The sequence below is a fragment of the Polistes fuscatus genome, unplaced genomic scaffold (assembly GCF_010416935.1).
Source record: "Polistes fuscatus isolate 324 unplaced genomic scaffold, CU_Pfus_HIC Scaffold8, whole genome shotgun sequence".
NCBI classification, from domain to species: domain Eukaryota; kingdom Metazoa; phylum Arthropoda; class Insecta; order Hymenoptera; family Vespidae; genus Polistes; species Polistes fuscatus.
The window spans coordinates 5,894,608-5,911,470 of NW_025113162.1; the positions used below are offsets into that span (position 1 = coordinate 5,894,608).

At 30.2% G+C, this 16,863-nt stretch overlaps 4 protein-coding genes across 4 annotated transcripts; all 4 read right to left on the reverse strand.

The window, feature by feature from the left end:
• Positions 1–4,129: 4,129 nt before the first annotated feature.
• On the reverse strand, positions 4,130–5,416 carry LOC122524974. Its single transcript, XM_043647502.1, has 4 exons — positions 5,246–5,416; positions 4,571–4,682; positions 4,355–4,508; positions 4,130–4,277 (listed from the first exon to the last, which is right to left on the reverse strand). Exons 1-4 carry the CDS (start codon positions 5,414–5,416, stop codon positions 4,130–4,132), a joined length of 585 nt encoding a protein of 194 aa, XP_043503437.1.
• Positions 5,417–7,611: 2,195 nt separating this feature from the next.
• On the reverse strand, positions 7,612–9,478 carry LOC122524975 (odorant receptor 13a-like). Its single transcript, XM_043647504.1, has 6 exons — positions 9,250–9,478; positions 8,675–9,125; positions 8,487–8,586; positions 8,283–8,405; positions 7,937–8,092; positions 7,612–7,671 (listed from the first exon to the last, which is right to left on the reverse strand). Exons 1-6 carry the CDS (start codon positions 9,476–9,478, stop codon positions 7,612–7,614), a joined length of 1,119 nt encoding a protein of 372 aa, XP_043503439.1.
• Positions 9,479–10,201: 723 nt separating this feature from the next.
• Positions 10,202–11,557, reverse strand: LOC122524976 (odorant receptor 13a-like). The gene is made up of 5 exons (XM_043647505.1): positions 11,130–11,557; positions 10,961–11,060; positions 10,618–10,740; positions 10,382–10,537; positions 10,202–10,264 (listed from the first exon to the last, which is right to left on the reverse strand). Exons 1-5 carry the CDS (start codon positions 11,555–11,557, stop codon positions 10,202–10,204), a joined length of 870 nt encoding a protein of 289 aa, XP_043503440.1.
• A 2,521-nt stretch (positions 11,558–14,078) lies between these two features.
• LOC122524977 (odorant receptor 13a-like) lies at positions 14,079–15,244 on the reverse strand. Its single transcript, XM_043647506.1, has 5 exons — positions 14,817–15,244; positions 14,658–14,757; positions 14,456–14,578; positions 14,224–14,379; positions 14,079–14,141 (listed from the first exon to the last, which is right to left on the reverse strand). The coding sequence occupies exons 1-5, from the start codon at positions 15,242–15,244 to the stop codon at positions 14,079–14,081; spliced, it is 870 nt and encodes a 289-aa protein (XP_043503441.1).
• Between the last annotated feature and the right edge of the window lie 1,619 nt (positions 15,245–16,863).

Below are 16,863 nucleotides of genomic sequence, written 5' to 3' on the forward strand. Positions count from 1 at the left end.
GTTTGATACGATTTTGGATCATATTACATATAACTAATCATTTTGTTCTATTTTACTTTACAGATAAGACGATGGATCTTCGATGGATCTTCGATGGATTTTGGATGGATTTTCTTCAATACCAAATTGAGGGACTCTTCGATTAGCAGACTACAATACTTGCTACGAAGTAGGAGTGTTTTGGAGCCGTCGTAGAACTTCTTACGCAGTGAGTCAAAAAATTTAAAGTCCCTCCGGTGCTCAATCATGCCGAGGATGAAAGGTTCTAATCGGCACGAGTTACCGGTTGTAATTATTTAAAAAAATTATTGACGAGCACATGAGTAATTCCTTTCTAGGAGTTACTCATGAAAATTGTATATTATATTGTATTGTATTGTATGTTTTATTAGTTCAGGATAGGTTTTCTTGTCTCATCGATTAAAATCATTTAATTAACAGTGCAATTATTTAATGCACTTTCTTTTTTATTACGTGTTTTGTTCGTAGTTAGTAGTGATGAAACCGAGCATTAATTTACTCGTTTTCGTCGAGAAAAGCATGTAACAATTGTCTTACATGCATTGCTTCGTACTTAGTTTATCTAATCGCGATTAATTTTGATATATCGAGAAGTATCGATATTATAAATAAATGAGCAAGAAGACAAACCCATTCGCGACGGATAGATTCTAGCAGTTAAGTGGTGGCTCAAAGCCCAGTTCTTTTATTAGAACAGCCAACTTAATGAAAGGAGTCGTCCGAGGTTTTGAAATATATTAAAAGATATTAAAAGATATTAATAGATATTACAAGTTATTATTTATCAAATAAATTGTAGAGTCCTTAGCCGCTTAGATGAATTTTTATAAAAATGTATTTATATGTTATGTATATATGTGTTTTTAATCATATTTTTTAGATCAGGATTTTCAGCTTCTAATGTACTAATCTCCCGTTTCTCCCCCCTATACTTTCTGTGTTCTCATCTATACGTGTGCCCAGGTGCTACTCGTATGGGTGAGAAACGGTTAGTATAGGTTTAGTTTTAAGTTTTTGCCCTATTGGCGGCTGTCATTGTGCTAGTGGTTGCACGATGTACTTTACACCTGTGTGTGCGTATCAGGTAGTGTGTACTGTACATCGTTTCGTGATAGTTTTTAATTAATGCATTATTTATCACTTAGAATACTACTTAGTATAGCACATTTAGAGTTAGGTGTGATATGAAAAATACACATGGTTGTATTTTTCTATTTATATTAAATTTTTCTCATTTTTTTTGTAATATATAAAATCGTTTTGAATAGTAGAGTTACCGCATTTGTTTGTGGAAACTTTGATATACTTGTATATTACTAGTATGCATATATACTAGTATGTACCAGTATTTTTGTTTTAGTCTTTTATGCAATAATCATTAGCCTTGGCAGTCGATTACAGCAATTGGTACGTACTCCCATAAGTTTAGAAAACGTGGTTGAACAAGGGTGTCGGAGGTGCCCCGGGGCATGCTCTCTAGTTTAGGCTTTTGCACCCTGGTGGTATGTGAGAGAATCGTGGAGTGAGTGGGTGGGTATGCATGTATGTTTGATCTTTTAAGATATTGCCAATATATAGGCAGGTAGCATACTTAGGTGTGAATGTTTATTTAATTTGTAAGTAGGTAGAGACCGGAGAAGTCGCGCGATTGTAATTTCCACTCAGGAGTGGACAATTTCTTCTCCGGATATTATACAAAGTTTCAGCAACCTTTAGATTCATTTATCATTTAAATATTTCTTTTATTTTTTCCATAAATTGCTGATACTCTGTACCGCGAGATATAAATCAGTATCGAACGATTCTAAAGTCTTTGCATTTTCTTAAAAATTAATTTTTTTTCGAAAAAGTGAAGATAGCTGAATATGTTGGATACTTACTTAATATTAAGTATATTAACGCTTTGCTTTTTAGTAATTCTTACTGAATACTTCATTTGTTATATATGTATAGTAAATACAAAGTAGAGTAAAGATAAAAGATAAAAATGGTCGAGTAAAAAAGTAAGACCATAAGATGTATGACAAAGTTTCTGCTTTTCTTCAATATTATTTAATTTTTTAAATGCAAAGTGTTAATAATAGGTACATCGATTAGATCAAATATCTGTTGAGGCATTCGAGTAAATGTAACTGTACGATTTGTATTGTAAAATGCGCTTAAAAAAGCCTCACAGCAGAGTTTAGGGCATGAAGAAAGAAGAGGCTAAATGCCGAAGAGGCTTATGCCGAAGAGGCCCCCACTTAAATGTGGCTGAAGAGGGCAACTACGTAGACTATTGAGTTATTTTCAAAGGTTCAACTGTAAGTTCGAACTTTTCGAAAATAGCTCTCTAGTCATATTTTATATTTTATTATATTACATTTTTGCTCGTCATTAATTTGTAATTGTAATTGGAGATGATGGATCATTCCATCTCCTTGGCACATCAAATCTGTGTGCCATATCGTCCAAAAGATGCATATGTGTTTAGTTAGAGTCAGAAATATTAAAATTTTTGTATTATTAAATTTTGAAGCTTAAATAACGTTCGGTAAATATTACAGTAATTTCTCTTTTCTCGTTTCGTCTTTAAAATTTGTCACTTTGATCGTATTTTATTAAATTTGCAATTTTTCTTTTCTATATAATGCAGTTTAAAAGTATTTCATAATAATTAATAGATATTATTTTTTTTAGTAACTTAGTATTCTTATTTTTCCTATTTCTTTATATTTTTATTTATTTTATATAAATGTAAAATCACGCGTTTAAATTTAATTTTATTGCGACGGTAATTAGAGATTTGATAAAAAGTAAATAAAAGATTCAATTGAAAAGTGCATCTAGGAATTGGACCACTTATATGTCAGGCTATTGTATCACTTGATTGTATGATTAATATAGTTTTCTTCTTGTTACAGGTGATCATCGTTGGATTTATCATCAAACCTTCTGAATTCTTTTTTATTTGAGTGTCTTAAATTGCTTCATTTTAAAATATATATATAAATGCATTTCTGAAGGCACACACATGTTTATATATTAAAAATTAAATATAATTATACAAAATTCTATATTACAATATAACTATACTATCATATAGTATCAAAGAATATTGCATTCTTTTATAGTATTGTACTTTTATAGGATTGTTAACTTTGTCCGGTCAGGGGTATCGGTCATTGTAAAAATCTTAAGAAGTTTTACTTTAGTCGCGTGTAGGTTTCATACGCTTTTCTTTTTCTATATATTTTTTAGTCTGATTAACTAGTCTAAACAATTGGTTACAACATTTTATACGCACTCCCATTAGGCTCTAGTTTAAGCTTTTACATCATAGTGGTATATGAGAGAATCATGGAATTAATTCAATCAAATCCACAAAGTCTTTGTTGAATTTGATACTTAGTTTTAGGTTTTATAAGTAGCACGTTGCACAATCGCGATTTTGTCTTAGAAATATTTGATATAATTTAATATACTCTTTAATAAATAAAATAAAAACATTGTGGATAAGAAAATGTATTACATTAAATGAATTATTTATTTCAATTCAATTTGATTACTCACGTGTTTGATGATAGTCATATAACTGAATTCACGCGAAGTTACGTTTCTTTCAAAATAATTAAATTACTTTCATTTAGAAATAAAAGTAATAGTAGAGTCGCTATAATATGAATAGTTAGAGTCATCTATGGCTTATGGTCTCCAGAAGCAGTAACCTCCACGTGATGAGATCTGAGAACACGATATTATTTTCGGTATAAAGCATATTATATTTTGTATGCTATGCATTCTGTCGCAAATAATATCAAATCGATGGCTCTTTAAATAGGCTTCATTTTTATTAGAAACAAGAAATATAAAGTTTGTACAATGAATAATTAGAACAAATCATTTAAAAAAAAAGTGCTGGAAGTGTAAACTTATAGGTATTATAGAAATGAACTCACATATGTGTATGTGTCCGTGCATTTTGATTTTTAATAAAATAATATACAATATATAAATATTCATTAAAATGTTATCTAAATAATTACAATTTATTTTTTTGCTAACATTTAGGATATTTTATATTAATTATACGTTTAATTTCTAAAAATCGTACGTAGATCTTACGTTTTTATTTTTTTTTCTCGGACGTTAAGAAAGCTTTGATATTTTCTTTTTTACAATTGTATTCCGGTGGGCATTGACTTGTAGTTCCGTATTCGATAGCTTTTCGAAGTTCATTTATCGTTTTTTCGTATTTACGTTCAACGGATACTGTCCTGTACACAGATACATAGATAAATCATTATTTGATATTATATTTCATTTTTATATCAATAATTTAATATATACGTACTGTGGCATTAGTTTCATTGTATTTAAAAGCATTTCAGCAGCACCCAAATATTCTTTTGCAATATGTGGTTCTTCGCAAGCTGCTCTATACAGGCATGTATCACCAATCAGATAACCTAATGCCAAAGCAACTTCTCCTTCGGATATTACATTTTCTAAGATATAGTAAAATATAGTTAGAATTGATATATTTAATAAATATAACACATATACGAACCTTCGTTCAAATCACGTCCCTTATAAGCGTGATTTCCAATATATCCAGCACCAAAAACTACAGCTTTTAATACGAGGAGTAGCAGTAGATTAGATAAATTTAGATTCAGTACCTTTGTAGAGAAAATAAAATAAATAAATATATTTTCACATTTTTTCAATATCGGCGAAGTAACATTTTTCTTCATTTCAACAAAGACTTGGATAATCCGTTTTTTTTTTTAACTTTTCGAATAAATATAAGATTTGAAATACGATAGTTTTTTATTTCACAATAAAACCTGGTGGATGTGTGCGTGTTGAATGTTGTACGTATTATTGGCCAGAATTATATTTATTCATGGAAATTAGTTTGATTTCCCGATCAAATTCGTTTCTTCGTGTAGAATAATTGTTTCTCTTAAATTCTATCAAAAGTATTGTTTGCAGAAAAACGTTGAAAAAAAAAAACAATATCGAAGGGATGGTGGACATTATGCAATTTCAAATTCGTTTCATTATAGATAAATACCTATAATTTTTTGTACACATTTAAATTGTTCTTACTTAATTACCTCGAACATATAGTTTATTCATTTTCGTTTACACTGGTTTTTTCTTTTTTGTTTAGTTCAGTAGCCCTTTCTCTCCACATAAATTCGCATAAAAATAAAATGAATACAGTAATTTTACTCACCTGACTGGTAGTAGTAGATCGTTGCATAAATTCCTTAGCAATTTCGGCTAACATCGATCCACCCTTTTTGTTATTAATTTCTTTACGAAAATCTTGACCATCCGTATTTCGTGCTACTACAGCATAAACCAACAGAAGAATTATTCCAAACGTTTTCCTATCGACGAACATATTTCTAATTTTATGAAGCTTTTATTATCAATTAAAAAACGTATACAATATTATCAGAAAAATATAAATATAAATATAAATTGAGAATATATATAATTAATTAGACAAATTAAACGGTTGAAACGATCAAGAACATATTATAAGAGTACGAAAAAAAAAATAATTTATAATAATTCTTGTTAGAAGAGATTAAAAAAATTCGATTTTTTGTATAGTTAGTAAAGTAGACAAGTTTAGTTGTGTCGCGTAGTATAGTTAAAAGTAAAATGACATTGGTGACAATAGAAAACAGCATTTTTATATATAGAGAGTCGTGCTTATGCTTTCTCGTTAAAGCGTGAAGTCGTGCATTTTACTTGCGTGTATCTAATCACTTAAGTGAGAAAGGTAGGAAGGGATGATAATCACCATGAAACGTGCCTTTGTTTTCTCCATTGTGAGGATGTTAGAGTACGAGCAGGTAATTTGTCGTTAATAATGCTTATTTGTTGTGTCTCGTGCTCGCGTTTCGTTCATAAATGAATAGCAGTATACGTAGTCGTACACTTAGGAGTAACTTTCTTCTTCGAACGTTGACGGAAATAAATGGTGAAAGCTTGATGAGTGAAAACTTTTATATGCTGGATGGAAGCGTTCGTTGTCACTTGACGATTAAAATGAGAACTTTTTACTTTTTCTTTTTTCCTTTCTTGTGTTATGTACGAATCGAATCTGTCAGATGAACTTTTGTTCGGATCAGAGATACGATATGAGAATACGAACGAAAAGAATTTTTTATTTAATGCGGTAAAAAAGAAGAGAAAAAAAAGAAAAGAAAAGCGCAAGAATCCCGACGAATCGTGTCTGGAAAAAAAAAACTCGCGTGAATACTTGAAAGGGAATGATATACTTAAGCACGACAAGTATCCTTCGCAAAAAAAAAAGAAGGCAGAGAAAGGAAGGAAAGGCAAGAAGAAGAAGAAAAAAAAATAGTAAAGGAAAATAGAAAAAGCTACGTCTGCGCAAACGCGAGAGTAAACTTCGTGGCGTGTTAGATTCTCACATTTGTAAATTATTAAATAGATCAAGCAGAGAAAAGTTTTTCTTTTTTTTTTCTTTCTTGAATTAAAATTCTGTTAGCGAAGAAACGACGACTGCAATATGGAAAAGTAGGAGGAGGAGGAGGAGGAGGAAGAAGAAGAAGAAGAAAAATCCTACGAGACAAATAGGATGATTCGTATTGCGCGCGCATTTCCGAATCCTATCGTAGGAGATGCTTTAACTACGTCTTTAGAATATTCGATGATCCTATAGCTCGACGGATTGCCGTAATTGATACCTTCGTAGATTCTTCTTCATTAATCATGCATTTATCGAGTACTATTGCGTGCACTTACGCGTTCATAACATTATAACGATTGATCGGACGTCCAAACTGTTAAAAGATGTATTCAAGGTTCGGAGAAAAATGTAGTCTAAGGAATAAAATTGTCGAAGAAATAAGAATAGGAGGGGGTTGGGGGTGGGGGATTAGCAGGTACGAAAATGTTATCTTCAACTTTCTCTTGCATATTCGATGAACTCCTACAACTTGCGCTTTCGAAGATTTTAATATTTACGGATACCTGTTCACTCTCTTAAACCCCTAGTCCTCCCTTCCTCCCTCCCCCTTCTCCTTCTGCTCCACCTTTTTCCTGATCTTTTAGACGCAACTCGCGCATTATCTTTTTCTGACGTGGAACTTCGATCGAATTTTTTATTATATGATTTATAGATATCATGTATATGCTATTCTTTTTATCCGTCGACCTTGATATTCTAATAGGAAATCTAGATTAATTTGCTGATTTTTTAGCCCGACGATATATGCTCGTTTTCTTCTCTTATGTTTTATGATAAATATGATGATCTATTATTACGAAGGATTTTATATTTACATAAATACATAGTTATATGCGAATTTGTTTTAGCTTAATGAATATGCGACTTTGTATTTTCTTCTTAGTTTTTAACGAGAAAGTATGAATTAGGATTAGGAAGATAAAATGAGACGTTTCAGGTTGAAAGATTTTATAATATTTTCATAAATACACGATTACTGATATATATTAATTTTGTTTGTCTAGGTATTATTTGAAAAATATAAATTACACTGTATAATAATTATATAATAGTTTTATTACTCGTTTGTCATAATGATTATTGTCAATTTAGTTTCAATCTTCGCTCTTTACTGCGTAGAGAACGGATAAATAGCCCATTGATGTTCTGACGACCTGAAGCATAGGTTTTGAAATTATTTTTCTAGTGTCGAGATATTACCGATTTCGTTAACTTATTATAATGATACATTTTGGAATTTTTATTTGAGATTTTAGAATTTATTTGATGTTTTGAAAAATTGAGAAATTTTTTATTTTCATTACCCCAATTCGATTAATTTATTAAAATGATACATTTAAAATTGATGTAGGTGTTTAGAATTGAATCGAAATGGTAAAAGATCGGTAATTCGACGACATGTTTTTTTTCTTTCCTTACTTCGCTGAACAGTTCATGATTGAAGGAACAGAACTTTCCAGCTGTAATGCGCAAGGGCGATCTTGCACGACGCATGATCAGTATAAGACATTTTGCTTCGTTCGGTGATAAGTTGTACCATTCGCATTCGTAGGCCGCCGACGCCATTCCTGTACTCTAAAATGCAACATTTTAAAATTATTTACAAATTCAATCGTGTTTAACATCACGCGAAATAATTTTTATATAATTTACACAAATTAGAGATATTATTTTTGTTATTTTGAAATAAATAATATTAAAGATTATTTGATATATGAAATATTATATTGGCAAAGCCGATTTAAGAATTATAAACCAAATTTACCTCTGAAAGAAGTCTTTCTCCTACGTAACAATAAAGATAAAGTTGAACTAGGATATAGCAGACGTAAAATGCAGCACATCCGAGTTCTAGTAAGAAGAATTCATCTTTTTCCCCGGTTACCGACTAAGACACATAAAAATAAAATTTAAAACAATATAAAATAGATAATTATTTTATATTTTATTTATATATTTTGTATTTTACCTCGAGCGTTTGAAAGCTTTCCAAGCAGAGAGTTATGGTGCATCCTAACATTTGAATCAGCAACATCATGTTGAAGCAATTTTCGATCGTTTCCGTGAATCTTAAAAAAAAAAGAAATAAAATTGAATTAGATCAAATTTGATCGTTGTCATTAAAGATAATTCTAATCGTTCGATTTCATAACTCACTTGTTAAGGTAATCGTGTTTTTTCACGATGTGTGCCAATTTAGATTGAAATTCCTCCTTCGTTTTACTTTGCAGATTTATTAATTCGTGTCTCAGGTTCGCCAACTGTCCGCAAACATGTAAAACTAAAGTAGCAACGAAAGTATCAACTACGGAATAAGTAGCGCAAGCATAGAATGATCCCATCAATTGTCCGAAAAATGTAAACTCGTAATTTGGGGTAGGTTTAGTTTCCCAAGGAAAATAAGCTGGAAAGAAGAGACCACGGGCGCTCGTATAATTTGTTGCCAAATGCATTATGGCATAAATGACTACGAGACTGTTGCACATTATGTTGGCCGTTATGGTGATTTTTCTTGAAATCGTAGCAACCGTCATCATTCTTTTGACGTCCTCTTCTTTCGTAGCTTCTTTGCGATCTTCTTCCATGATATTTAACAGACCTTTCAGAGCTTCGACAAGTATGAAAAAAAAAACAATTAATTAATTAATCAATTCGAATTTTTTTTCGAGAGATTTATTAAATAAAATTGGAATTATTAAATTTCTGTTAAAAAACAAAAACTTCTTATTTACATTTTCCGCTGCACCAAAAAGCCATTGTCTTCAAAATCGCAATAGAGATGGTCATGTTGTCCATGGATAAATTTTCGACGACCAGATCGAAGTCACCCCAGATGAAGAATAGATTAATCGTTTGCGGCAAACTTACGAAGAAAAACATGAAAAAAACCGCGGAAAAGACCTTAATGTTTTCCGATGGATTAATCATCTTTTCTTCTGGCCAAATTCCCATGAATTTCATGCTGTAGACGTTCCACCCACAAGCGTAATCAACGTGCGAAATTTTCTTTATCTCCACTGTTAATTAATTCATTGATCTTAGGTATTTTTATTTTTTAGAGGATCTTTAGAAAAATCGGTACGGGTTTAGATCATTTGTTATTAGTCAAAATCTTTCTTTGTTTTTTCTTTTTCTTTTAAATTTAAAAAATTTGTAACTTTTTAATATTCAATAAAGTATTTTGAAAATTTTCGAAAGAAATTTGATACCTCGACTTTTATCCATCTAAGGCTCTTGCTATAACCATCTATCAATAACTGTTTCCGAGTGGTTCCTTTCGTATTTGGAAGACCATAAGTTCGGTAACATTCATGGCGCATGCCCTGACAAAAGCGACCGTAATACCATATCCATGATTTATTAATTTCATGTCGGAAATCTTTGGCTTCGGAGTAGTGCGTTCCTAGACGTCGAACTTAATGCTCGACTTATTCATAAAGTATATTAATCCATGTTAAAATTCATTCTATAAAAATAAGTCTCTACGTACGGGAAAGAGTGACGAGAAATTAACTTAAAATACACAAAATTTGTCATGATTACGATTTAATCAATTTTTTCAATTAAATTAGGAGGTAAAACATTATATATATACTCGTATATATTATATATTTTGTTTGTGTCTATAAAATTCAACTCTAAGAAAGTATAGCAGTTTACGGTTTTTTAATTAAATACGAAGTATCATTCATCATTTATCATCGTTGCACGTAAAACAGACAGATAGCCCATTGATGTCTTCAAAACCTGAAAAATTAAAAATTCAACTTACAGATATATCATTTTTTTTTAATTACGATTTTTTATTTCCTTAGATATACTAAACAATTATTTATTGTTTAGTGGTACGAAAGTATTACTTACGCTACTGTAAAGTTCATGATTCAAAGTACAGAATTTGCCTGCAGTGAGACGCAAAGGTTCTCGTGAACGACGGATTATCAATATCAGTGATCTGGATTCGTGAGGTAATAAATCGTACCAATTACATTGGTAAGCAGCACGAGCAACTTCGGTACTCTGAAAGGATACACTTTTATTCGGTATTATCATATTTCATTATGACAAAGTAATTTTTTGAATTGCAATATTTTATTCACCTCGGTCCAAAGTTTTTCTCCGACGTAACAGTAGAGGTATAGTTGAAGTAAAACGTAGAAGATGTAAAAACCGAAGAAGCAAATCTCAATTAATGGCATTTCTTCTCCTTCTCCGGCCATTAACTGAAATTCATAGTAGATTTGATTAATTTTTAAGTAATTGAAATTTTCGTGTAGATAGAAAGTAAAGTGTGCCGTTAGTGAATTATGTTAATAATTGCAAATAATTATTATTTGGTAATAAATTTTTGTAAAAAGTTTTATCCTAACTAAAAATCCGTTCAAAAATTGTTAGAAAAATGGATGCATGGACAAGTTTATTTTATACTATTAAAAAGTTTACCATAAGTCCTTGAAAACATTCCATGCATAATTGCAAAGTGCAACCAAGTATTTGAAAGAGTAGCATTATGTTGAACTGGTCCTCAATCTTATCGATGAATCTTTAACAAAAAATGTATCTTATAATTGATCCTAATATTCAAATTAATTAACATACTGATTATAATTACTTATTCAAATGATCGTGTCTTCTGACGATATAACTTAACTTGTTCTGAAATTCTCGACCCGTACCGATATTCAAATTAACTAATTCGTCTTGCAGTCTTTTAAGTTGTCCACACACGTGAAGAATTAACATGACTAAAAAAGTATCTACAGATGTATACGTTACGGTATAATAAGTTGTGGCTATCATTTGACCGATGAATTTGAATTCGAACAATGGACTGTCCATTGTTTCGATTGGATAATACGAAGGGAAAAATGTAAGCCGACCAAGGGTACGCATTGATAAAATTCTTTTGGCAGTATAAGACACGATAATACCGTAACAGATAGCAGTTGCTCTGGTTGCTATCTTTCTGCTGAATGTAGCATATTTCATCATTTTTTGTTCATCTTCTTTCGTTGATACTTCCTTCCAGTCTTCCTCCATTGCGGTAAGAAGATCCTTTATTTCTTTAGTGATAATGACAAATTTACATCAGGATGGCAATATGAGAAGAAAATATTTGCAAAGTGTAACGATTGTTTACGTGGGTGGGTGGGTGGAAAAGTTTTGTGCTTGACATGGAAAGAATTTGTCTTTCGGTCAAACTCACTTTTATTTGTCGACGTAGTCTCAAAACTTTTCAACTCATAAACGTATATTTAAGAAAAAGATATGAGTAATTGAACTCGTTTCAATCGTTGACCATTTTTTAGGGAACATAGATAATAAGATTTTTAATCATTTCATCACAGATAAAATTAAACACGCGTTTCCCTGAATGCGAAAATAGTCAAAAGTTTATTTTTATGGAAAATAATGTAATTTGTTTCAATTCATTGTTTATTAGTTTCAGATATCTTTTTTAAGTGGCATTTATAATGATTTAATGAAAAATAGAAAATTTATGAGATATTTTCCAATTGACAATGAATGGGTTTTACGAAAAAGGTGTAATAAAAATACTATATCATTCTATTACCATTATTTTATTGTTTCTTTTTTTGAAAGATTCTAATTTTTCAAAAAATCTTATTTTTCACGTTTTCCTTAAAAATAGTCAGCCATTGTAACGAGTTTAATTATTGGTGCATTTATCTTAACAACTGTACTTTTCTAATTACTCTCTTTAAAAAAATTAAATTAATGTTTTTTTTAATGAAAATTATAGTTAATATTATTTCTACTAGTTACAATATTTTACCACGGTAATGTAAAATTATAATTTATATTTAAAAATAATAAAATATTACAGATTTATTGAGAGAAAAGAATAAAATCTAAATGTGCGATATAATTGAAAATAGTGTTCTAGAAAGTATGAAATAAATTAATTGTATTTACGTCCTCCGCTTGACCAGAAGAAGATCATTTTTATAAAAGCGACTGTTCCATTAATGTTGTCCAGTGATAAATTTTCCATAATCAAGTTGAAATCATGTCGATCGATATAGAGTAGCCAGTATTGAGGTATAGTGCAGAAAAAGATGATGAAGGCAATTCCTATTAACACTTTGTAGCTGGAAATTTGATCGAATTTTCTCTCCTCGGGCCAAATTCCCATGAATTTCATCGTGAATAAATTCCATCCGCAAGCGTATTCCACTTGCCAAACTTTAGTTAACATAAAGCGTGTTAATGTAACCTCATCATTAGATTTCATGTATGGAGTGTGCAATAATTTTGGAAAATACAGAAATTATTGAGAATCACATATTCGGTGGTCATGATCGCGTGACTAGAATCAGTAGCAATTTCGAAAGTACTATTCAGTATAATATATTATTCAAATCTGACAAAATTTAGTATCGGATTCAAGAAGAAAAAAGAGAAAATAAATTGTATTCACAATATTCACTTTACAAATTAATCGTCGACGTTAAATTATGATTATTTGTAGTACCGTTAATTATTATCATGTGATCAAAAATTTCAATAAATTACAAAATGAAGGAAAATTTTAAGGAATAATTAAAAAATAAAGTGAACCAAAATTTAAAATCGATGAACTACCTCGTCGAATGCTCATGTTGGTTCTTATGACAACGTTCTATCAAAAACTGATTCTTTTGTTCGCATTTTTTCTATTTCGCATGATATTACTGTTGAATCATGTATAGCGCATGCTCTATGAAATCGCTGAGCTCTTCTGACAAGAATGGCTACCTAGATTTTTTTAAATCTGACCTAGATTCTTTCATAAATTAATACATTTAATATATATGCACAATTTCGATACATGAGATACATTTGTTATAGAAATAATTTATTGTATTGTATAAATTATTGATACTTTGCTATTCAAATAGTTATTTTTTATTGAGGGATATCCTTAAAAGATCCCTCTGTCGTAGAAAACTCTAAACGATTTGCTATGTATTGTCTGCCATAACTCTCGTGGTTACTCTATCATCATACTAGTTGCAACTACAATATGTTAACTTACCGACACGCATTGCCGATACTATAAATATCTAACAAAACTTCTCTTTAATATTGATAAAATTCAATACCTAAAAAAAAACCTGATTTTATAGGATGATTGAGTAGCGATAAATATAATTTAGTATCTTTTAAGGTACATAATTAAAAATTTAATTTCGTAGATGATTCGTAGCAGAATCAAATTATATGATTAGATAACAATACGTTTCTAGACGTAGTATTTTATTTCTCGAAATACACACTCCTATTGTCGTTCTATTTGGCTAAGTGCTTTTTTTGCAAAAATACGATTAGACTTTAAAACGATCATAATAGTTTGTTACTCGTTTGTTATAATCATTCTTATATTAAGTATTTTGTTTTAAGGCATACGTTTTAAACTATTGTTTAAGTAGATTTAAATATGTTTAGGGAATTAGAGCTGAACTATGAATAAAATATAATCTACATATTTTGTTTTTTGAAAATATTCAACTTTAGGATAGTATAGTAATTTATATCATTAGAATATAAATCGGAAATATTATTCATCTTTCATCATTGTGGTACGTAAAACAGACAAATATCCCATCGATGTTTTCAAAACCTGTAAAATAAAAATCAAGTATACATGTGTCTCGTTTTTACAGCTACGCTTTTTCATTCATTTAAGTATAATGATTACTTACGCTACTGTAAAGTTCATGATTTAAAGTAAAAAATTTGCCTGCAGTTAGACGAAAAGGTGATCGTGAACGACGGATAATTAATATCAGTGATTTAGCTTCGTGGGGTAATAAATCGTACCAATTACATTCGTAAGCTGCACGAGCAACCTCGGTACTCTTAAATGATATACTTTTCATTGAAATTTTCATATTTTATAACAAATAAATTTTTGAAATTACGATATTGGCTAACCTCTGTCCAAAGTTTCTCACCGACAAAGCAGTATAGGTATAGTTGAAGTAGAACATAGAAGACGTAGAACGCGAAAAAAAACATTTCTACCAATGGCATTTTTTCACCTTCACCAGCCATTAACTAAAATCCACACATATTAGTGTTAATATTTTTAAATGAATTAGTTGTTGACGTATTTTAAGGATTATTAAAATAATACCTTAAGTCCTTGAAAACATTCGATGCATAACTGCAATGTGCAACCAAGCATTTGAAAAAGAAGCATTATGTTGAATTGATCCTCAATCGTATCAACGAATCTTGAAAAAAATTATTTATATTACAGTTGATTATCTAATTATAACTAATTAACAAATACCTTTTTAAATAATCGTGTCTTCTGATGATGTAACGTAACTTATTTTGGAACTCTTGTCTCGTATTAGAATTCAAATTAATCAGATCATCTTGTAGCCTCGAAAGTTGTCCACACACGTGAAGGATCAACATGGCTAAGAAAGTATCAACTGCTGTGTATACTGTAGTATAATAAATAGTACCAATCGCTTGACCGACGAACGTCAATTCGTATATTGGACTGGACATTGCATTGAATGGATAATACGAAGGAAAAAATGGAAGTTGACCTTCGTTACGCATCGACAGGCATCTTTTTAAAATGTAAGCCACGATAAGTGCAAAACAGATTTCGGTTGCTCTTGATGCTAAATTTCTGCTAAATCTCGCGAGCTTCATCATTTTCTTTTTTTCCTTTTCCGTTGGCACTTCCTTCCAATCTACTTTCATTGCGTAGAGCAGGTTATTTATTGCTTTGATCGAAATAATAAATAAAACATAAGTATAGAAATATATGTGAGAAAAATAATAAAATTAGATACGATTGTTCGAGTTTCTATTTTTAATTGTGTCTTTTAAAAAAATTATAATGCACGTCAACTGTTTTTTAACTTCATCAAATTAAATTCTACTAAAGGTACATCTCTTATTGATACATTATTTGAAAACAAGTTTTAAATATTGAAAATTGGATAACAATTAGGTAGAATTTAAAATTGTATGATTTTAATTGAACATGATATTTAATAGGGGGATCGAGAAATAAATGAAATGTATTTACGTTCTCCGCTCGACCAGAAGAAGATCATTTTTATAAACGCGATTGTTGTATTAATGCTGTCCAATGATAAAATATCAATAATCAAGTCGAAATCATGTCGATCGATATAAAGCAGCCAGTATTGAGGTATAGTGACGAAAATGATGATGAAGACGATTCCTATTAAAACTTTGTAGCTTGAAATTCGGTCCAGCCTCCTCTCCTCCGGCCAAATTCCAATGAATTTCATCGTATATAAGTTCCATCCGCAAGTGTATTCAACTTGACAAACTTTTGTTAACATAGATCGCGTTAATAATATTATATTAGATATCAGGTATGAAGTGTGCAATGATTTCGGATAATATAGAAATTATTGAAAATCACATATTCGGTGATCTTGATCGCGTGACTATAACCAGTAGCAATTTCGAAAGTACTATTCAGTGTAATGTATTATTCAAATCTGACGAAATTTAGCATCGGATTCAAGGAGTAAAAAGAGGAAATAAATTATATTCACGATATTCACTTTACAAATTCATCTCGTTGTCGTTAAATTATGATTAATTGTAGTAACTTTCGTTATTATCATATGATCAAGTATTGAAATAAATTAAAAAATGAAAGAAAATTGTTAGGAATAATTAAAAAATAAGGAGAACAAATGTTAAATCTATAAACTACCTCGACGATTGCTCATATTTGTTCTTGTGACAACTTCCTATCAAGAACTGATTCTTTTGTTCGTTCCTTTCCTATTTCGCATGATGTTACTGTTGAATCATGTGTGGCGCATGCTCTTTGAAGTCGCTGAGATTTTCTGACGAGAGTGACTATCAAAATTCTTTTTAATTTTGCCCAGATTTTTTGAAAAATTAACATTTTTTCAATATATACACAATCTCGATGTATGAGGTACTTTTATTTTAGGTAAAAAATTTTATTCTGTTTTTATTATTATTATCAATAATTTATTGATACTTTGGCATTCGAATAGTTATTTTTTTAGTGAGGAATATCCTTAAAAGATCCCTCTGTCGTAGAAAACTCCAAGCGATTTGCTATGTTTTGCCTGCCATAACCCTCGTGGTTACTCTATCATCATACTAGTTGCAACTACAATATGCTAACTTACCGACACGCATTGCAGATATTACAAATATCTAACAAATATTTTCTTTAATACTGATAAAATTAAATACCAAAAAGATCCTAATTTTATGGGATGCTTTGGAATGAAATAATTGATTATTTAAAATACATACAAAATATTTCTAACTGCTAATACAAATTTTCCCATTGACTG